Below are 24,201 nucleotides of genomic sequence, written 5' to 3' on the forward strand. Positions count from 1 at the left end.
ATAGATAATAAGGGCATGCATTTATTTCAAGTACAGGATGGTACAGAAGAGAGGAGACTATTTTTACACGATTAAGGGTGGGACACAGCCGGTTGAATAAGACTTTAAATGTGATAGGAAAGTATCCAACAGGAAAGTGTTATTATTGCCAGGAAACAGAGACCGTGGAGCATGTGTTGCTACAGTGTGGGCAGTATCAGAGGGAAAGAGAGAGGATGAGGAAGATGGAGATACAGGGAATTAGTTTCAAGCATTTATTGAGTAGAACTTCCTTAGATATAGTCTCAAATATGTTGTCTTTTTTAATAGCAACAGGGCTGTCAGGTAGGATTTATTATCTCTCTGTCTTTGGCCCACACTCCAGCAGTTGGTGGCGGTAATGCACCATAACGTTGGATGCCAACCTCTGTTAAAACCCACCGAAGAAGAAGACATGTAGATCTGTGACATATCTGGGTTATCTTTTCTGTCTCTGCATCACCTCTCTTTAGACGTGCCAGTCCTGTGAGAGATTGATTGTCATTTGATTTCAACGGTTTTATCGGGCTGACCAGTCATTAGAAGTATACCAATTTTTGTATTTTGACTTGCGGTGCTGTTGTTGTTAAACAGCTAACGTTAGTGGCATGCTTCTCACTGGCAGTGCTAGCGGTTGGCTAACATAGCCAGTTAGCTATCTAGTTGCCTTTCATTGATTCTGACATTGTTTTTTTATTTTCGGTAACGTTAATTGGTTGGCGAGCTAACGTTTATTAGCGTACTAGTTAGTCGAGATAACTAGCTAGTTGCTTTGATTAAGGCTAGCTAGGTTACTGATTTAACTGCGACGATGCTATGGTCAGCTTATGACAAGATGTTGGACAACCAAAAACTAGCTACCTAGCTAAAGTTACAATTAAATAATGGGAGGTTTAGTTGACTAATTGTATTTGAAGAAGTAAGCTAGAGGGAGCTAGTGGTTTAAATGGCAAAAATAGAACCAGGCAATGGACTTAAGTCAGCAGAGTCCCGCAAAAGTTTGCGGGGCACGACAGAAAGTCTGGCACTGACAGATGGAGAAGGCAACCTCTTCGGCTCAGACTCGGAACTAAATGCCTATACCAGTGAGAGACAGACGGATAAATATGGATTTATTGGGGGTGCACAACAATATTCAGAACAATCGTAAGTATGACCTATCTGTTTAGAATTTTCCATTAAAAAATGACGTCGCTAGCTAGCTCGTTCGTCTGTGGATGACAGACATGACTGTTCTAAATTGTCAAGACGTTGTCATAAGAAGTTTCTTACAGATTAGTCACCTGATTGACCCCTTGTCATCTGACTTCACGCACCACTTTACTGTTTGTTATTTTCTAATATACAATCAACATTTTAATCAGTAGCCTGTTATTTGTTATCCCTGGAGGCCAATATAAACATTTCTTCCTCTTGCTCAGTGTTACACTCCAGGCTGGTCTCAGACTAGACGTAACATAATAAATTTACGTTACGTTTGGTATGGTTACATATTTAAGATTTAAAACGCGAACGTCTAGTAACCCAAAGGTTGCGTGTTCGAATCTCATCACGGACAACTTTAGAATTTTAGCTAATTAACAACAATTTACTACTTTGCAACAATTTAACATGTTAGCGAACCCATCCCCTAACCTTGACCTTTTTAGCTAACCTTTTCCCTAACCTAAACCCTTCAACCTAACTCCTAATCTTAACCCAAACCTTAATCCCTAACTCCTAGAGCTAGTTAGCGTTAGCCGCCTAGCTAACGTTAGCCACAGCAAATTGGAATTTGTAACATATTGTACATAATCTGCTTCCATGGAGACTTGACAGCCTTTGTGTTGTATGGCATTTTCCCTTTCTCATTTTGTTTACCAATGTGTGTTATGTTCGGCTGGGTACTGCTGCCTTGTAAAGTAGAGGTCGACCGATTAATCGGAATCGCAGATTAATTAGAGCCGATTTAAAATGTTCATAACAATCGGTAATCGGCATTTTTGGCCGCCGATTACATTGCATTCCACGAGAACTGCGAGTGCAGCAAGGAGCCAAGGTATGTTGCTAGCTAGCATTAAACTTATCTTATAAAAAATAATCTTCACATAATCACTAGTTAACTACACATGGTTGATGATATTACTAGGTTAACTAGCTTGTCTTGTGTTGCATATAATCAGTGCGGTGCCTGTTCATTTATCAACGAATTTATCATCGAATCACAGCCTATTTCCCAAACGGGTGATGATTTAACAAAAGCTCATTCGCGAAAAAAAGCACAATCGTTGCACGACTGTACCTAACAATAAACATCAATGCCTTTCTTAAAATCAATACACAGAAGTATATATTTTTAAACCTGCATATTTATTTTAAATAAATTGATCTTAGCAGGCAATATTAACTAGGGAAAATGTGTCACTTCATTGCATGCAGAGTCAGGGTATATGCAACAGTTTGGGCAGCCTGGCTCATTGCGAACTAATTTGCCAGAATTTAACATAATTATGACATAGGTTTGCTGTGTGTCAGCGTAGTGTCCAGAGCATGGTGGCGCTACCAGGAGACAGACCAGTACATCAGGAGACGTGGAGGAGGCCGTAGGAGGGCAACAACCCAGCAGCAGGACCGCTACCTCCGCCTTTGTGCAAGGAGGTGCACTGCCAGCGCCCTGTAAAATGACCTCCAGCAGGCCACAAATGTGCATGTGTCTGCTCAAATGGTCAGAAACAGACTCCATGAGGGTGGTATGAGGGCCCGACGTCCACAGGTGGGGGTTGTGCTTACAGCCCAACACCGTGCAGGACGTTTGGCATTTGCCAGAGAACACAAAGATTGGCAAATTCGCCACTGGCGCCCTGTGCTCTTCACAGATGAAAGCAGGTTCACACTGAGCACATGAGCACATGTGACAGACGTGACAGAGTCTGGAGACGCCGTGGAGAACGTTCTGCTGCCTGCAACGTCCTCCAGCATGACCGGTTTGGCGGTGGGTCAGTCATGGTGTGGGGTGGCATTTCTTTGTGGGGCCGCACAGCCCTCCATGTGCTCGCCAGAGGTAGCCTGACTGCCATTAGGTACCGAGATGAGATCCTCAGACCCCTTGTGAGACCATATGCTGACACATGCACATTTGTGGCCTGCTGGAGGTCATTTTGCAGGGCTCTGGCATTGCTCCTCCTTGCACAAAGGCGGAGGTAGCGGTCCTGCTGCTGGGTTGTTGCCCTCCTACGGCCTCCTCCACGTCTCCTGATGTACTGGTCTGTCTCCTGGTAGCGCCACCATGCTCTGGACACTACGCTGGCACACAGCAAACCTACTTGCCACAGCTCGCATTGATGTGCCATCCTGGATGAGCTGCACTACCTGAGCCACTTGTGTGGGTTGTAGACTCCGTCTCATGCTACCACTAGAGTGAGAGCACCGCCAGCATTCAAAAGTGACCAAAACATCAGCCAGGAAGCATAGGAACTGAGAAGTGGTCTGTGGTCACCACCTGCAGAATCACTCCTTTATTCGGGGTGTCATGCTAATTGCCTATAATTTCCACCTTTTGTCTATTCCATTTGCACAACAGCATGTGAAATGTATTGTCAATCAGTGTTGCTTCCTAAGTGGACAGTTTGATTTCACAGAAGTGTGATTGACTTGGAGTTACATTGTGTTTAAGTGTTCCCTTTATTTTTTTGAGCAGTGTATTAAGTTAAAATAAGTGTTCATTGTTCCTTTAGTATTGTTGTAATATATAAATCAATACAAAAAAATGGCCAATTAATCGGTATCGGCTTTTTTGTTCCGCCAATAATCGGTATCGGCGTTGAAAAATAATCGGTCGACCTCTATTGTAAAGTGCTTTTGATTTATTAAAATTGTAAGTGGCGATGACTGAAATCTTTCTTGCCTACTACTTACTAAAACGACATTGCCTACTGTGTACTAATATACTATCTAGAATGTACTGTTTAGTAAAAACGTAGCCTAATGTAGTAAGGAACAAATATGAACATAATGCTCATCCACACTGAGAAGGCATCATCTAATGCGCAATCAAGCTTGTTCATCTGATTATCAACTGTTGTCAAACACGTGTGTGAAAAGACAATTATCTTCCTCAGTAGCGTGCAGAGAATTCCACTTTATGAAAGTCTAACTTAGTAGAACATCCTGGCATTGAAAGGCCCTATGCAGCTGTTTTCATCTCAATATCAAATCATTTCTGATTAACAATTAACGTCTTACGGCTGAAATCCTGTTAACGGGATCGATTTGACAACAGCCAGTGAAAGTGCAGGGTGCCAAATTCAAACAACAGAAATCTCATAATTAAAATTCCTCAAACATACAAGTATTATACACCATTTTAAAGATGAACTGGTTGTTAATCCCACCACAGTGTCCGATTTCAAAAAGGCTTTACGACGAAAGCATACCATGCGATTTATGTTAGGTCAGTGCCTAGTCACATAAAAACACAGCCATTTTTCCAGCCAGAGAGGAGTAACCAAAAGCAGAAATAGAGAGAAAATTAATCACTAACCTTTGATGGTCTTCATCAGATGGCAGTCATAGGACTTCATGTTACACAATACATGTATGTTTTGTTCGATAAAGTTCATATTTATATCCAAAAATCTCAGTTTACATTGGCGCGTTATGTTCAGTAATGTTTTGCTTCCAAAACATCCGGTGATTTTGCAGAGAGCCACATCAATTTATAGAAATACTCATCATAAATGTTGATGAAAATACAAGTGTTATGCATGGAATTAAAGGTACTTCTCCTTAATGCAACCACTGTGTCAGATTTCAAAAAAGCTTTACAGCAAAAGCACACCATGGAATAATCTGAGTACAGAGCTCAGAGACCAAAACAAGCCATACAGATACCCGCCATGTTGTGGAGTCAACAGAAGTCAGAAATAGCATTATAAATATTCACTTACCTTTGATGATCTTCATCGGAATGCACTCCCAGGAATCCCAGTTCCACAAATGTTTGTTTTGTTCGATAAAGTCAATTTATGTCCAAATACCTCCTTTTTGTTCTCGCGTTTAGTTCACAAATCCAAATTCACAAGGCGCGAGCACTAGGTCCAGACGAAAAGTCAAAAACGTTCTATTACAGTTCGTAGAAACATGTCAAACGATGTATAGAATCAATCTTTAGGATGTCTTTATCATAAATCTTCAATAATGTTTCAACCGGACAATTCCTTTGTCTTTAGAAATGAAAAAGAACAGAGGTCGCTCTCACGGCCACGCGCCTGACTTAGCTCATGGCATTCTGCCAGACTCCTTAGTCAAACAGCTCTTATTCGCTCGCCCTTCACAGTAGAAGCCCGAAACAAGGTTTTAAAGACTGTTGACATCTAGTGGAAGCCTTAGGAAGTGCAATCGGACCAAATTTACACTATCTTGGATAGGCAAAGACTTGAAAACCTACAAACCTCAGATTTCCCACTTCCTGGTTGAATACTTTCTCAGGTTTTTGCATGCCATATGAGTTCTGTTATACTCACAGACATCATTCAAACAGTTTTAGAAACTTCAGAGTGTTTTCTATCCAAATGTACTAATAATATGCATATCTTAGCTTCTGGGCCTGAGTAGCCGGCAGTTTACTCTGGGCACGCTTTTCACTTGAACGTGAAAACAGCGCCCCCAGCCATAAGAAGTTAAGTACCTTACTGTTATATTTTTCTATTAAAATCAGTCAAATGCTCCATCAAATATATCTATAAAGCGGGTTTTACATCAGCAATTGCCAGTGCTTATATAGAAACCTATCCTAAAAACCCAAATAGCAAGCAATGCAGCTGTAGAAGCAAGGTGGCTCTGAAAAAACTCCCTAGAAAGGCAGGAATCTAGGAATAAACCAAGAGAGGAACAAGGCTCTGAGGCGTGGCCAGGCCTTTTCTGACTCTGCCGGGTGGAGATTATAGGAGTACATGGCCATTAAGGCCAGATTGTTCTTCAGGATGTTCTAACGTTCAAAGATGACCAGCAGCGTCAAATAATAATCACAGTGGTTATAGAAGGTGCAACAGGTCAGCAACTCAGTAGTAAATGTCAGTTGGCTTTTCATAGGGGGGAGAGAGTGGGTCGAAACAGCAGGTCCGGGACAAGGTAGCACGACCAGTGAGCAGGTCAAGGTTCCATAGCTGCAGGCAGAAACTGGATCAGCAGCACGACCAGGTGGGCTTGGGGTGGTTTTGGTAAATACAGTAGGATAAATGCACATGTAGGTAGTCCATTCAATTCTTTTAAGATTGATTGAGGGAAAAGTAATTTGAAACTTAGTATATTTACTGGTGGCTGAAAGACATTTCTGTTTAAAAATTAACAAAAATAGCTTCTTAGCGAAGCTCTGACTCTCGTCGGATGTGGCAGGGTTTGAAAACTATTGCGGACTACAAAGGGAAACCCAGCCGTGAGCTGCCCAGTGACGCAAGCCTACCAGACAAGCTAAATGCCTTTTATGCTCGAGTCGAGACAAGCAACACACAAGCATGCATGAGAGTACCAGCTGTTCCGGATGACTCTGTAATCACGCTCTCTGTAGCAGATGTGAGCAAGACCTTTAAATCGGTCAACATTTACAAAGCCGAGGGGACAGACGGATTACCCGTACGTGTACTCAAAGCAGACATGTTACCTACATCTTTCAAGAAAACCATCAAAGTCCCTGTGCCCAAGAACGCCAAGGTATTCTGTCTAAATGACTAAAGCCCCGTAGCACTCACATCTGTAGCCATGAAATGCTTTGAAAGACTGGTCATAACTCGCATCAACACCATCCCAGAAACACTAGACCCACTCTAATTTGCATACCGCCCCAACAGATCTACAGATGACACAATCTCTATTGCACTCCACACTGCCTTTTCCCATCTGGACAAAAGGAACACTTATGTGACAATGCTGTTCATTGAGTATAGCTCAGTGTTCAACACCATAGGGTCCTCAAGCTCATCACTACGCTAAGGAGCCTGAGACTGAACACCTGGATCCTAGACCTGACACTCCAACACACACACTACATACGCTTACACACACATGCATATTGACGCCACACACACACACACACACACAGACGTGCACATAAACACACTTTCACACTCCTCAGATACGCTGCTGATACTCTATTATATCTCCTGATTGCCATGTCACTTTTACCCCTACCTACATGTACAATACTGTATTACCTCAACTACCTCGTACACCTGCACATTGACTCGTACTTGTACTCCTTGTGTATAGCCTTTTTATTGTATTACTATTTCCTTTTTTTACATTGCAAATATTTTTCATACATTTTAAAGCTTCATTGTTGGGAATTGGCTCGTAAGTAAGCATTACACGGTAATATCTACACCTGTTGTATTCGGTGCATGTGACCAATAACATTTTATTTGATTTTGATCTCTCTTATTGGTCTATTAACTCCTTTACTGCCTGGTGGTGTCATCAGGCAAGCCAAAGCTCCATTCCATCAAAAAAAGCCTGAAATTTCAGGTGGTCTTTTCAAAACAGCTCTTACATTAAAATGGTATTTGACTGCGCTGGGCCTTTTTAAAGAACTTTCATGCAAAAAAACAACATAGAAAACCACATGTTTTAGGCTTAGTTATAGTGAAACACACATTCTGGGCTTCATTTGGACAGTTAATTTCAAAAGTGATATATTTGGAACTTTTAATAGTAAACCTAGCTTTTTTTTCCCTAGCGCTTCATCTCTTAACCATTTGAAATGGTAATGTAGGAACACTTATGTCATCTCAAGGGAGGGGTTCGGTATGAAATACACTCTCTTCTAGCTGTGCTGGGTGGTACCACCTCAGGTCTTACTATAAAAGCAGGTGACAGTGTGCCTTATTTGGCAATGGACTTGGTAAGTGGACTGTGCCAATATATTTTGCTTGATGCAAAATTCAAAAGGCCAAATTCAAGGTTTTTGCTTACCGTTTCATGCACATCTGAAGGCTATGAGGATTATACGTTTATATTCGTAGCTAGTGAAGGCTGCAGAGGGAAGAACGGCGGCTCATAATAATGGCCTGAACGGAGCAAATGGAATGGCATCAAACACTTGCAAACCATGCGTTTGATGTATTTGATACCATTCCACTGATTCCACTCCAGTCATTACCACAAGCCCGTTCTCCCCAATTAAGGTGCCACCAACCTCCTGTGGTAGCTACATCCATCGTAAAAATAAATGGATGACAGTGGTGGTCATGTTGACTCGTCTTATGTTTTTCCCGACTGGTGGCGCATTCCACTAATTCAATGGTTGTGAGTTCTAATCCCATTATTTACAATATTTATCCCGTGCCCAAACACTTTTAATTCTGAAAAGTGAAGGCATACCTGCGAAAGGGGTAACCCTGGTAGTATTTTTGTATTTTTTTTAACGGTGCCCAAGATCAGTCTGAGTTAATTTGACCATTGGAAAAAGAGCTACTGTGTACTGAAATGCAGGTTGGATTGATTTGAGACACTAATCTTAATTTTCAAGGTGATGATTGCACTTAATTGCATGTGAGTCCACATTTTCAAGGATTTGAACTTATACCACAAGTGGCAATTGATGTGCGGTAACTGTTCAAAGCAGTATTTGCTCACGATGCACATCATTTGATTATTAGAGGGTGCCAGTGGACTTCTGGTATGATTTAGTGAGAAAGTGTTGGAATCAGGTACAACTGTTTACCCACCCCCAATTGTAATATTTATGAGCAATTCCCCCCCACTCACAACTTCTCACCTGAATGCATTTTTTATTTTACTTGAAGGGGTTGGGTAAAGACTGAAATTGGGGTCGAGAGTTACCCTTTAAAGCATACTACATTTTTGAAATGAATATAAAATGTTACATATTTTGAAATAGAAAAGGCCATTCAATACGGTCGAAACCCTTTTCGACATCACCAGCCATTATTGATACATCTATACCTTGTTTTTTATCATATTGTATTAAACTGAAATGTTATTGTATTTGTTTGTCTATTTTTAATATGCCCTGTTTGATATCTATCAAGTCTGGGTAATACTTTTGCCATTCTTATTGCTTATGAGCTTTGTTATTATTTTGTCACAATTTATTAAAGTTATGGGTCTAATCAGCAGAGGACTCTCCAGATTTTCCTTGTTTTAATATAACTTAAATAACTGTTTGATACATGTAACTAGGAAGCACTGGATTGAGTGACGTTTATTGTCATTTGTGTAAATAGGGGCGCTACTTTGTCCCAAAATGTTAAATGGAATTCTCTGGGAAAGTCGTCCTTTCCTGGTGTTTTTCCTCCGCGTTCATTTTTTAACAATGTCTCTGTTTTTATTGATAATTATTTGTCTGCTGATAATTGATTCAGAGTTGTTGAGTCTAAGAAGACTTTAGGATCAGAATAAAATTCCTGCATGCCCAAGAAGCCTACTATTTAGAACACAAGTATGGGTATTCGGACACAGCCATTTTATTTTCTACACTACTATGGCTTTTAGCCACTGAGTTCAAAATGTGCCGCTGGTTCCTTGCAAAACAGAATACCGGCCTGATGTGTCACCACTTGGTCCAAACAAACGTCTTCTGACTCTACATACAACCTATTGTGATGTGCATTTCTCTTGTGTTTAGGCCCCCTGTGAGTGGTTGACAAGCACCAGGAGTAGGAGTGGGGGGGGGGGGGGACAGAACTAGGGGAATGTTCTCAGAGCTTCCTGTTTTCTGTGTGCTTCACAGGCTGTGGCAAGTGTTCCACTGTTTTGTCTGAGGATTCATTTCCTTTGAGGAGTAGGAAGAGATTAGATTCTGCTCCTCCCCCACCAATGACAGGCCCCTCCCCCTAGAGTGCCAAGTTGTGATAAAAAAGCATGCCACATCCCAGCACTCTGAACTGTTTGTATGGTGTTTTGTATTTGAGAGTGATTGCTCAAAATGATAGTATTTGGAACACCTGTCCCTGTTTACCTAGAGCTTCCTAAGATCACCCTCGACACGGGATGACTGTAATCTGATAGTCTGCACTAATTCAGCCAGGCTAATGTCAATCACTGTCTGTCTATGCTGCACTCAGCCCTTTGTACTACCTGGTATTTGTCTACCTTGTAAAGCAGGTGCTTGTGAGGCACTGCTGTTTGCACGGCATGACTGACCCTTTGTCTTTCACTCTGGGGTTTTTATGTCCTAGTATCTGTCATGCCATATGATCTGCTGGAGTTTGAAAGAGAATGCAGGTCTGTGTTCTGCCCATTTTGTTGGATGTAGACTAATGGCTGCAAGGCAGTCCCTAGAATAAATGTAAAAACTCTAAACAAAGCAGACTTGTCAGAGCCTCTTAAGTGAAGAGCTTGTTAGTTTTAGCCTGTCCAAACTGTCTTTTATTATTATTGTAAAGTCCCTTTGTGCATTCTGCAGCAGGCTTTTCTGGCTGTTTTGGTTTGCTCCATTGGAAGGGAAAGGGCATGTTGTCCTTTGACTAATGATGCTACGGCTACCACAGTTGCTGCCACTGTGACAACAGTGGTATCTGTGTGTGCATGGATCTGTGTGTGTTCTATTGCCTTGTATGCGTGATATGACTGAGGTCTGTGCCTCCCCTGAGGATTTATTTATGTAGCCTACAACACACAACCTATTTTCATTCATCGCTGAGAAAAAGGAGAGGCTACATATGAGGACCATGACACAGTATAATTCCAAATCTAATTTTATGTCACATTTTGTAAACCACAGGTGTAACAGTGAAATTCTTACTTAAGAGTATTTTTCCAAGAATGCAGAGATAAAGATATAAAAACAGAGACACAAGGAATAAATACACAGTGAATAACAATCAAAATAACATGGCTATATACAGGGAGTACCAGTACATAGTAGATGTGCAGGGGTATGAGGTAATTGAGGTAGATATGTACATATAGTTAGGGGTAAAGTGACTAGGCAACAGGATAGATAACACAGTAGCAGCAGCAAATGTGGAAAGTGTGTGTGTGGTGTCAATATGCGTGTGGTGTGGGTGTATGTACGGTGTGTGTGTTCATAGTCAGTGCAGGAGAGTTAGTGCAAAAAAGTGTGTTGAATCTGGGCGATATGGAGCTAAAATCCAAATTGCCTGAATTAATACCATTACAATAAATGTACAACAATAAATGTAAACAAAACATTTTTTATGACCCTTTAAACTACTAGTTTTTGAATGTTTGTAGCTACCAATTATCCCGTTAAGTCACCCATATTTCTCTAGTATAGGCTACTTATCATAGTGAACGATATCAGCAAAATGCCCACGATAAGTGGTCGGTATAGTCGTTGTCAATCTTTTTCAGTTTATCGTCTCAGCTTTTGTGTGTATTGGTGTAAGTACGGTATATTTGTGGGCAGAGTCCAGTGTGTGTGTGCATAGTCGAGACAACTGTTGGTGCAAAAAAAGGGTAAATGGAGGTAGCTATTTAGGACTCTTGTTTAGAAGTCTTGTGGCTCGGAGGTAGTGATGTGCAGTTCGCGAATTATTCGTTCTTTTTGAACGACTCTTTGCTGACTCGAGAATCAAGATTCGTTTCTTTTCTGAGTGACTCATTCATTTCACCTGCTGGCCGCAATTAATTTTGCAGCAGGATAAATACATGGTCGTCCGGCTCAGCGCCTCTGGAGACTTGCTCTGACCAGCAACTGTCTATCATGTCCGCTAGGGAAAATCGATCACGCTGCAGGCAGCATAGAGAAGAAAAATACATGTTTAGAACTGATAATTGATCGCATGGTGCAAAAATGAATGCAATTAATTGAATGTTATGATGGACACACCTTTGTAGAACCAAAACATACACAACCTCTGCTCAACAAACTTGAACTCGGTAACGAATCGTTTGGGGGGCTGCAGTTCAAACTATATTGAGCGAATCACTCTCACGGCAGTCCAGCTATGCATTCCGTGTCATCCACAATCTAGTCTGGTTGCGGCCACAACTAGATCTCGTCTCAACTGTATCAAGAAATAATATTATTTGTATGCCTAGCAATCAACAAATGTACATTCTTTAAATCACACTTTTACAAGTCAGTTACAAATGACAGATCAAATTAGCCTCTATGGTGAGTAGGCGGTCCTGCGTGCTCTGGGCATTAATTTGAAAATCAGTAGTCTAACGATTAATTATTTTGATCTAATGACCTAAAAAGATCAAGGTTGGTAAAGAGCTGAACTTCCCATCAGTACTTGGGGTAGAAGCTGTTCAGGGTCCTGCTGGTTCCAGACTTGGTGCACATCACCAACAAACTATCATGGTCCAAACACACCAAGACAGTTGTGAAGAGGGCACTACAACACCTTTTCCCCCTCAGGAGACTGAAAAGATTTGGCATGGGTCCCAGATCCTCAAAGTTCTACAGCTGCACCATCGAGAGCATCCTGACCGGTTGCATTACCGCCTGGTATGGTGGAAACATTACCTACAACAAAAGTAACAACTTGTGGAAAAAAACACAAAATACCAGAATTGGTCAGGAGCCCGTAAGACTGCCATTGCAGCGCCATCTACACAGTTCACCCCTCCTTCCTCCATCCCCCTTGGCTATTTTGACAACAGTCGTTCCAGGTTACTGGGTGTGTCTGTCCGATGGATGCAATAAAGATGCTTTTTCTCAGAGGCCTTCTGAAACACGCAGCCTCTTGAGGGTCCCTTTTGAACCGCCCTCGACTCTACTGTCCTCGCCTCCATCCTCTGCTCTCTCTCTTCCGAGGAAAGGAGCACAATTCCAGCTCTCCTCCTATGCCTCTTGTTTTCATATGGAGAGGCGCTACAATGGCAGACATTGTCCTTGTCTTTTTTATATTTTCTTCAATTTCCGCTCTTGTTTCAACGGACGCTATGATCATATGACTCAACTTTTCTAGCGAAAGAGTTGTTTCTGAAAGAGAAACAATGTAGGCTCCTATGGTCGAATTATTTTAAAAAGCAACAGGAAGCGGCTTGTATTTTTGTTTTTCTCCAAGTCAACTTCCTGTGTGATGGATGGCGCTTCCTGTTTGGCCCCCGGCCCTCCCTCACTCTCCTCTTGTTTCACTGTTGTCTGTGTTGACAATCAAGTCAAATTGTATTTGTCACATTCGCCGAATACAACAGGTGTAGTAGACCTTACCATGAAATGCTTACAAGCCCTTAGCCAACAAAGCAGTTCAAAAAATAGAGTTAAGAAAATATTTACTCAATAAAGTAAAAAAATGTAATCAAAAAGTAACACAAGATTACATAACAGTAACGTGCCAATATACAGAGAGTACCGGTATCAAGTCAATGTGCGGGGGTACAGGTTAGTCAGGTTAATTTGTACATGTAGGTAGGGGTAAAGTGACTGCATAGATAATAAACAGCAAGTAGCAGCAGTGTAAAAACAAAGGGGTGTGGGGTCAATGTAAATAGTCTGGTTGGCCATTTGACTACCTTTTGCTTTTCATGTCTAAAGTAATAAATCCCTGAGTGTTTGTTTAGAGAGACAGATGTATGTGTCTGTAGTGTGACCCTGGGTCGGTCGGTCTGTCTCCCTGACTCCCACAGAGCTGAAAACATCCCTCCTGAGGTGCTGAGGCAGAGGGAGGCCAAATGGCTGGACATGCTCAACAACTGGGACAAGTGGATGGCAAAGAGACACAAGAAGGTAAGTCAGTCAAACACTGGCTGATCTACACAAATCCCATTGCTGACGATAACAGCAAATTCCTGTGTTGGTCTTTTCTAGAAGCATGTTAAGGTAGCCTTGCAAGCTGTTATGTGTCACCCCTTTTACTCCTGTTGAGTGACTGCTTTGGAAACTACAGTATGCACCTGTCAGGTCACAATGCAATCACCACAGCCCACCTGTTTTGCAATGTGTAACTCAGCTGATTTATTATTACACACACAGTGTACACAAACCAGCCTGGAGAAAAGTCCTTAGGTCATGAACTGTAAAAGGAAAGTCATTCAACACATAATTGAACAACCTGTTCCCTTTGCTTGATATTTTAATATATTACACTTATGGAATTCCCATGATTTTTAAACTAATCTGACCGTGCATGATAATGAGTGGCTATAACCATAGCACTAACTCCCTATCCCCAGATGAAGCTGCGCTGTCAGAAGGGCATACCCCCCTCTCTGCGAGGCCGGGCGTGGCTCTACCTGTCTGGAGGAAAGGTGAAGAGGGAGCAGCACAAGGGCACATTTGAGGTTACTCACTACCCTCCACTGTTAATACCAGTTTCTCTCACAAACACACACACTTATACTTTTACACATAGTGTAGCATGTAAATAGCTGTGTTTCTTTTTAAGGAGCTGGACAGCCAGGCAGGAGACCCTAAGTGGGTGGATGTGATAGAGAGGGACCTCCACAGACAGTTCCCCTTCCATGAGATGTTTGTTGCAAGAGGAGGCCATGGGTAAGCAATGTGAAGGGGACGTTGTTTGTTATTGTTTCTGTTGGTGTTACTTGTGCCTTTGTCTCAGTATTTTTCTATGTTTGTTTTTTAGTAACTGAATTGTGCTTACTATGTATTTAGGCAGCAGGACCTGTACCGTGTCCTGAAGGCCTATACTCTGCACCGGCCAGAGGAGGGTTACTGCCAGGCCCAGGCTCCCATTGCTGCTGTGCTGCTAATGCACATGCCTGCTGAGGTGACCCTACACACACACACACACACACACACACACACACACACACACACACACACATACTGTTACTCACACGACAATGTTTTCTGATAATGTTGCATACATACGCCAACCGTCATGTTTAATTTATGTTTGTGCTTTATTGACAGGATGCATTCTGGGGTCTGGTCCAGATTTGTGAGAAGTACCTTCCTGGATACTACAGTGCAGGGCTGGTAAGATGCACGTTACTTCAAACTACATACACATTCTCTCTCCTTCACTCACACTTATCCTCAAAAAGAACACAGACACAAAAATACAATGACCCAAGATCATGTGCTTTAGAGAATTTGCTGACTGTTGGCTGTGACAGGGTGAGGTCTTTTACTAGGGTTTAAAGATCAGGCATACAGGATACAGTTAATTGGGTTAACTCAAAGAGCTTACCTGTCACTAAAATGTCACTAAAATCAAATTAAACATTCATTCAGCATGTTTATCATTGTCAGGAACACCCGTGTCTTGGAAAAGAAAAGCTGTACAATTTTAGGTGACAATCATGTTGAAATGGAGGCTTGCAGTTCATATTATTGGGCCAGCTCCCTAGCTGGCATGTGCTGCTGTCATTGCATACCTGTTGCTTGTTGTCTGTGACCGTGACATGCTAATGACATAATGCCCTGAGTGAGCGGGTGACCAGACAATGTGGTCCAGATAATGCAACTATTAGATTTAACAAAGAGGAAGGAGTCTGTTCTCGTGTCCCCTCACACTCTCTCACACACTCTTTCTTTCTCCCGCTCACCGCTCCCTGCCTCTCTCCCCCTCTGCTCTCCTTTCTGACTGTTGTTCCTGTGTGCTCCTGTAGGAGGCGATCCAGCTGGATGGAGAGATCCTGTTTGCTCTGCTGAAGCGGGTGTCTCCTCTTGCCCACCGCCACCTGAAGAAGCACAAGATGGACCCCATCCTGTACATGACAGAGTGGTTCATGTGTGCTTTCTCCAGAACCCTGCCCTGGGTCTCCGTGCTGCGCGTCTGGGACATGTTCCTCTGTGAGGGTGAGAGAGACATTCCACACAGTAAACATACACACATTAAATTATGTCCACATGAGAGCACTCTGAGGCATGCTCTTTAGACAGACAGAAACATACACACGCCGGCATACTCATCATTACGTACACTACCGTTCAAAAGTTTGGGGTCACTTAGAAATGTCCTTGTTTTTGAAAGAAAAGCACATTTTTTGTCCATTTTAAAATAACATCAAATTGATCAGAAATACAGTGTAGACATTGTTAATGTTAATTGTAGTTGGAAACGGTAGATTTTTTTAATGGAATATCTACATGTGCGTACAGAGGCCCATTATCAGCAACCATCACTCCTGTGTTCAAATGGCACATTGTGTTAGCTAATCCAAGTTTATCATTTTAAAAGGCTAATTGATCATTATAAAACCCTTTTGCAATTATGTTAGCACAGCTTAAAACTTGCCTTCTTTAGACTAGTTGAGTATCTGGAACATCAGCATTTGTGGGTTAGATTACAGGCTCAAAATGGCCAGAAACAAAGAACTTTCTTCTGAAACTCATCAGTCTATTCTTGTTCTAAGAAATGAAGGCTATTCCATGCGAGAAATTGCCATCTGCCGTTTCCAGCTACAATAGTCATTTACAACATTAACAATTTCTACACTGTATTTCTGATCAATTTGTTATTTTAATGGACAAAAAAATGTGCTTTTCTTTCAAAAACAAGGACATTTCTAAGTGACCCCAATCTTTTGAACGGTAGTGTACATCATAGACACATTGAAATATACAAAGGAACACACACACCTGTCTCAGGAGTGTTACAGTTGAAGTCGGAAGTACACCGTAGCCAAATACATTTAAACTCAGTTTTTCACAATTCCTGACATTTAATCCTAGTAAAAATTCCCTGTCTTAGGTCAGTTAGGATCACCAATTTATTTTAAGAATGTGAAATGTCAGAATAATAGTAGAGAATTATTTATTTCAGCTTTTATTTCTTTCATCACATTCTCAGTGGGTCAGAAGTTTGCATACATTCAATTAGTATTTGGTAGTATTGCCTTTAAATTTTTTAACTTGGGTCAAATGTTTCGGATAGCCTTCCACAAGCTTCCCACAATAAGTCAGGTTTGTAGGCGTCCTTGCTCGCACACGCTTTTTCAGTTCTGCCCACAAATTTTCTATGGGATTGAGGTCAGGGCTTTGTGATGGCCACTCCAATACCTTGACTTTGTTGTCCTTAAGCCATTTTGCCACAACTTTGGAAGTATGCTTGGGGTTATTGTCCATTTGGAAGACCCATTTGCGAACAAGCTTTAACTTCCTGACTGATGTCTTGAGATGTTGCTTCAATATGTCTACATAATTTTCCTACCTCATGATGCCATCTATTTTGTGAAGTGCACCAGTCCCTCCTGCAGCAAAGCACCCCCACAACAGGATGCTGACACCCCCATGCTTCACGGTTGGGATGGTGTTCTTCGGCTTGCAAGCATCCCCCTTTTTTCTCCAAACATAACAATGGTCATTATGGCCATTGTTAGTGTATGTAAACTTCTGACCCACTGGAATTGTGATACAGTGAATTATATTTGAAATAATCTGTCTGTAAACAATTGTTGGAAAAATGACTTGTGTCATGCACAAAGTAGATGTCCTAACCGACTTGCCAAAACCTATAGTTTGTTAACAAGAAATTTGTGGAGTGGTTGAAAAACAAGTTTTAATAACTCCAACCTTAGTATATGTAAACTTCCGACTTCAACTGTATCTCAGGACACTCTGTGTGTTGTAAGTTGTAAAATACACCCAGTAAAATAGTACTTAAGTAAAAGTTAATTATGAATTAATTATTTTTAAGTATCAAAAGTAAATGTAATTGTGAAGATATACTTAAGTAAATGTATATAATGCAAACCAGACAGCAGCATTTACATTATTTTTAATTTACGGATAGCCAGGGGCACGCTCCAACACTGAGACATCATTTATAAACGAAGCATGTGTTTAGTGAGTCCATGGTAGGAATGACCAGGGATGTTCTCTTGATAAGTTTGTGAATTAGACCATTTTGTTGTCCTGCTAAGCATTCAATATTTAATAAGTACTTTTGAGTGTCAGGGAAAATGTATGGCATAAAAGGTTACATTTTCTTTAGGAATGTAGTGAAGGAGAAGTTGTCATAAATATAAATTGTAAAGTACAGATACCCTAAAACTACTTTTACTTGAGCACATTACACCACTGCTGTCTGGTGTGTGTTCGTCCAGGAGTGAAGATCATCTTCCGGGTGGGCCTGGTGTTGTTGAAGTGCATGCTGGGCTCCCAGGACAAGCTGAAGACGTGCCAGGGCCAGTATGAGACTATGGAGCTGCTCAAGACCATAGATACACGCTACATGCAGGAGGGGTTTCTAGTGCGGGAGGTACAACCACCCACAGCCATACTTATAGAACAGAAACATCCATTACTGGAGAATGCTCAGTGTCATGTTTTTTAGTCACTTTGAGAATAGCTGAGAATGACGAGACTGTCATGGCCACATTGCATGCAAAGGGCCATGGTGTAAACTGAAAAAAATACCCTGCTGCCACCTATTGATACTTTAATTAAACACTATTAGAGTCATGATTTCTGCTAAGACCACTGGTTAACTACTACTCCTTATGCTCTGTCCCAGATTCTAGAGCTGCCGGTGTCAGAGCGGGACATTGAGAAGGAGCACCTGGCATCAGTGCGGCGCTGGAAGGAGACCCGGGGTGAGTTGCACTGCAAGGCCCTTCCCAGAATGCACGGCGCCAAGGCCATCATGGCTGCCGAGCCGCCCAGTCGCCAAGACCTGAGACAGAACCCCACCATCATAGTTGAGTCGCCCCTGGCAACCAAGAGCAATGGGGAGGACAAGGAAAGGAAAAGGACCAAAGAGGAGAAGAATGGGAAGAAAAACAGCTTTCCGACCCCAGTGGCAGCCTACCTTGAACCCAGCGAGCCCTCCCCCCTCAAAGACACAGCCCTGCTGGGCTCCAATCAGAGCCTGAGCAGCACAGAGCATGACACCTACCTGTAGCAGGTACGGATAGCCATGACACTTGTTTACTGCTCACTGACTCCATATCCCCAGTATACCTTTACCCTCTGACCCATCCCCACCTCTGCCCTGACGATCAGGTCCCACACCTCTTGACTGACCCTTTCCATTATAGCCATTTGCATCCATAGCAAAACACTCTAAAGCAATTGGAAGCCTCTGGCATAGACCCAAGTAGTAGTTGTTTTTCACACATATATGCGAGATGACCATTCAATCAGTTTGGAGAGTGCAGCACTAACCTTCGTTTAGTTGGCCATACGGGTATACATGCACTTGGGCTGAGGGTAGATTGATCTCAGCGGCAGGCTGTATAATCACATCAGTTGATTATCTGAATCTTTTCTCACTGAAGAAGTCTTAGACTGAGTCAATATCAGATGACATAACTATGAAGTCTGCTTAGCCAAGAGATCTGGATCTGGAGGCTGGACCACTGCCTATTTACGTATTCCACCTTATATATACTGTAGTATGAGACACTACATTGCCAACACACACCAATCCAGCAGTGTTAGATTTAGTTCTCAGTCACAGGGAATGTCAATTCAGTTAAATTGTAATCCCAGCAGAATGTTTTGAATCACATAGGTTGCCAACATACTGTATAAATATTAATGCTATTGTCATTCACTCATTGGTGCATCCTTTCTCTCTGGTTGTAGTGGATGTTGATGAACACTAGAGGGCTCTGTGGGGCATTTTCCTGCCCTGACCAATGAAAGAACTTGAATGACGGGTTGAGGGAAAATCAATCATCTGTATATCATCTTCATATTTTTAAATGAAGGAAATTAACATTTGCAGGACAATTCCTGTCACTAGACCAAAGCTTGTTGATTTGATGTTTTGACATATAGTATGTGTTGTAAGAGCCATGTTGTCTGAATTATTCCTGAGTGTGTTTTTGATTCTTTGCTGAGCTCCAGAGAACAGAGTGTGTGTGTGTGGTCATGCAGTGGGAGAAACATGGTAGAATGACAGTCGATAGACCACTCATATCATACTCAGCCATGTTGATTTCATCTAGACGTTTTGAAGAGAAGTATAAGCTATTTGTGTATAGCTGTTTATTAACTCTGCATAATTTCTTTGTATACAATCATCTATGTTTCACAAATGTGTGTCACGGTCAAATATTTGCCTGTAGATAAGATTACAACTGCTGAAGTTGACGTTTCTGAAGGGAACATTTGCATGAAAGAACTGGGTAAAAAAATGATTGTATATTTTTGTATGGTAAAAGGATGATTTCTATAAAAATTGCTGTAGATTTTCACACTTGCACATAGCGTAGTATAAAACTTAATATAGTATAGATTTTTTATTTGTCTAAGATGAAGCACTTTGTCCCTGGTCAATCCCTTTAAGAATTGAATGAACAATAACATTTTGTTTGTCTTCTGTAAAATTGTCCGTGTGTGTATATACACAAAACAAAAATGTAAACGCAACATGTAAAGTGTTGGTTTCATGAGCTGAAATAAAAAATCCCAGAAATGTTCCATAAGCACAAAAAGCTTATTTCTCAATTTTTGCATCCCTTTGTGAGAATTTTTCCTTTGCCAAGATAATCCATCCACCTGATGGTGGCATATTAAGAAGCTGATTAAACCGCATGATCATTACACAGGTGCACCCTGTGCTGGGGACAATAAAAGGCCTCTCTAAAATGTGCAGTTGTCACACAACAGAATGCCACAATTGTCTCAAGTTTTGAGGGAGCGTACAATTGGCATGCTGACTGCAGGAATGTCCACCAGAGCTGTTACCAGAGAATTGAATGTTAATTTCTCTACCATAAGCTGCCTCCAATGTCGTTTTGGAGAATTTGGCAGTATGTCCAACTGGCCTCAACCCCAGACCATGTGTAACCATGCCAGCCCAAGACCTCCACGTCTGGCTTCATCTGCGGGATCCTCTGAGTGGGGTGGGGTATTTTGTCTGTAATAAAGCCCTTTTGTAGGGAAAAGCTAATAATGGTTGGCTGGGACTGGCTGCCAAGTGGGTGGGCCTGTGCCCACCCATGGCTGCACCCCTGCACAGTCATGTGAAATCAATAGATTGGGGTCTAATGAATACATGTATTTCCTTATGTACTGTCAGTAAAATCTTTAATTGTCGCTAGTTGCAGTTATATTTGTGTTTAGTATACAGTGCATTTGGAAAGTATTATGAGCCCTTCCCTTTTTCCACATTTTGTTACATTACAGCTTTATTCTAAAATTGATTCAATTATGATTTTTTTTTCATCAGTTCACACAGAATACTCCATAACGACAAAGCAAAAACAGGTTTTCAAATTTTTTGCAAATGTATTAAAAATAAAAAACATACCTTATTCACAATTATTCAGACCCTTTGCTATGAGCCTCGAAATTGAGCTCAAGTGCATCCTGCTTCCATGAATCATCCTTGAGATGTTTCTACAACTTGATTGGAGTTTACCTGTGGTAAATTCAATTGATTGGACATAATTTGGAAAGGCACACATCTGTCTATATAAGGTCCCACAGTTGACGGTTCATGTCAGAGAAAAAACCAAGCCATTCGGTCGAAGCGTCACATCTGGAGGAAACCTGGCACCATCCCTACGGTGAAGCATGGTGGTGGCAGTGTCATGCTGTGAGGATGTTTTTCAGCAGCAGGGACTGGGCGACTAGTCAGGATCGAGAGAAACATGAACGAAGCAAAGTACAGAGAGATCCTTGATGAAAACCTGCTCAGGACCTCAGACTGGGCGAAGGTTCACCTTCCAACAGGACAATGACCCTAAGCACACAGCCAAGAGTGGCTTTGGGACAAGTCTCTGAAAGTCCTTGAGTGGCCCAGCCAGAGCCCGGACTTGAACCTGATCGAACATCTCTGGAGAGACCTGAAAATAGCTGTGCAGCGACGCTCCCCATCCAACCTGACAGAGCTTGAGAGGATCTGCAAAGAAGAATACAGGTGTGCCAAGCTTGTAGTGCCATACCCAAGAAGATTTGAGGCTGCAATCACTGCCATAGGTGCTTCTACAAAGTACTGAGTAAAGGGTCTGAATACTTATGTAATGTGATATTTCAGATTTTTTATAATCGTTTTTGCTTTGTCATTATGGGGTATTGTGTGCAGATTGATGAGGGGGGGAACAATTTTAATCCATTTTAGAATAAGGCTGAAACGTAACAAAATGTGGAAAAAGTCAAGGCGTCTGAATACTTTCCGAATATAATATATATATATATATATTAGTGGGAAATCTATATCCACCTGAGTTCTGACACATTTTACCAACAATCTGACACAATAGAAGGTGAACGGTGCAGAAGGGTATCTCAGCTCTTTAAATACTAGTGTGTACAGTAGGTGGTACCATTGAGCTTTGTTAAACAGGAAATTCTAGCATGGGTCTAATCCTACTCAAATGTGCTAATGATCCTGGGTCTTGATCCTGGGTCATATTTCTACAACCACGTTAAGTGTGCATGGATTTTGGGGGGGAATAGGGGGTCTGTATGGGAAAACAGTTATAGATTAAGCACATTTGGGAGATTCTCTGTTGCTGGAACTTCATCTGTAAGAAGAATTGTCAATGTTTGGAACCTAAATGCTAACAAATTAGGCATTATGTTGGTCTCATTGTAGGTTATACTTAGCTATATTCTTCTGGTTCCTCCTATCTACTTTCCACATGGCCATGAGTGATGATGATGAGATAGTAAAGGCACTCCATTTTAGTTTTGTTATTAGACTACATCTCCTTGTATCTACCAGCTGTGTATGAACTAAGCCACTCGCATTTACATGAATAAAATGTGATATTCTTGGACTAATCAGTTATGTCTGTTTCTCGTTCAATATAGTAAAACATTTGGTGCAAAAGAGACTGATGGCAGAACAGAAGACGACTGGATAGGAGGGTAATGTGATTTCCGTATACTCCCCCCATCATCCAACCACCCTCACATACGCACATTAACGCACTTCCTTGGACACCTGTTTATCTGGGTCTTTCAGCTCTGAGCGGTAGTTGCATCTCAAAGAAAGTAGATTCCCACAACACGCCTCGCCCCAACTATTTCCCATCACCCGTTAATGAATGTGCAGTGCCTGTTAAATGTGCAACTGCCAAACAATAAGGATAGCCGTATTCCTCACTCTGATGCTTTTATCTAGACAGTCATAATTACCAGAAAAGGCCGTTTCACACTCTCTGTCCGACATCTTACTAATTGCCCTGAGGCCAGGTTCTTTTCTTCAACATAATTTGCATCTAAACATACAGTACCAACATTTTTAGGGGGACTTTCATGTTTCTGTCTCCCTGCCATAGATGCACTGAAACTTAAGGTAACACAGACTTGAGAGATATACGTCTGCTGCTTATTTTGTTGTGTCTCTTCTCCACACACTTCCGATCCTTTGTAACAGAATACATTTTAGGGCCTCTGTGGATTGCTTCTTCCGTTTTTAATTTATTTTTATTATGAACAAATTCTTATTTACAATGACGGCCTCCCGCCCTATGGGACACCCAATCACAGCCGGATGTGATGCAGCCTGGATTCAGACCAGGTACTGCAGTGACGCCTCTTGCGCTGAGATGCAGTGTCTTAGAACTCTGCGCCACTCGGGAGTCCAACAGTTCACCGTTGAGATGAAGGAGAAGATTTATTTACTATACCCCAAGGGAAAGGAGAGAGGGATCCTCACTTCCACAGACGGCCAGAAGACAAGATGATATGAATTTCAGATCAGATGATCGAGTATGTTTCTTTCTCTTTCCTCTGTGTTTGGCATTGATAAGCCGCCCTCATCATTGTGTCTAACAATCAGAGAATACCAGTCATTGGAAGCTATTGCATGGTTTCTCTTGTCTCCTTTTGGCCTTTCTCCTGATTACTGGGGTAAACAATGCATCTCCTTCTGCTCTCCACCTGTCCCCTCTGTTGCTCAGGGACATTCAGACGGGGGCCCAGATTACAGGGAGTGTAATTGGAGACCAGTGAATAGCATCAGAGCTGATCTGTGGAGGACAAGAAACGACCCAGACATGCCTCTAGAACCAAACTAACCTACAGGACATACTGTAACAGTGTAGGTCACTGTAACCACTAGCCGTTCGACTACCGAGCGGCTCCCTGTTTCATCTATTGCTGCTTATTGGACCCTATGATCACTCGGCTACACAGCTGATGCCTGCTGGACTGTTCATTAACACGGTACTTCATTTAGTTTATCTGTCGGCTCCAGTCTCGAACTCAGGCCCTGTGTGTAGCTAACTGACCCTCTCTGCCCATTCATAGCCATTTACCCGTTGTTGTTGTTGTCCTGGCTGTTTACCCGTTGTTGTCTCACCCGTTGTTGTCTTAGCTGTTTACCCGTTGTTGTCTCACCCGTTGTTGTCTTAGCTCTCCCAATCAACACCTGTGATTGCTTGATGCCTTTCTCTAATGTC

The 24,201-nt window shown here is 41.9% G+C and overlaps 1 protein-coding gene across 1 annotated transcript; it reads left to right on the forward strand.

The window, feature by feature from the left end:
- The first annotated feature begins 401 nt into the window (after positions 1 to 401).
- On the forward strand, positions 402 to 20,294 carry LOC129864018 (TBC1 domain family member 10A-like). The gene is made up of 9 exons (XM_055936545.1): positions 402 to 1,164; positions 13,558 to 13,657; positions 14,104 to 14,211; positions 14,316 to 14,422; positions 14,543 to 14,657; positions 14,804 to 14,869; positions 15,505 to 15,694; positions 17,944 to 18,098; positions 18,354 to 20,294. The coding sequence occupies exons 1-9, from the start codon at positions 965 to 967 to the stop codon at positions 18,738 to 18,740; spliced, it is 1,428 nt and encodes a 475-aa protein (XP_055792520.1). The 5' UTR covers positions 402 to 964; the 3' UTR covers positions 18,741 to 20,294.
- The last annotated feature ends 3,907 nt before the right edge of the window (positions 20,295 to 24,201 follow it).

The sequence above is a fragment of the Salvelinus fontinalis genome, chromosome 10, assembly GCF_029448725.1.
Source record: "Salvelinus fontinalis isolate EN_2023a chromosome 10, ASM2944872v1, whole genome shotgun sequence".
Lineage (NCBI taxonomy): Eukaryota > Metazoa > Chordata > Actinopteri > Salmoniformes > Salmonidae > Salvelinus > Salvelinus fontinalis.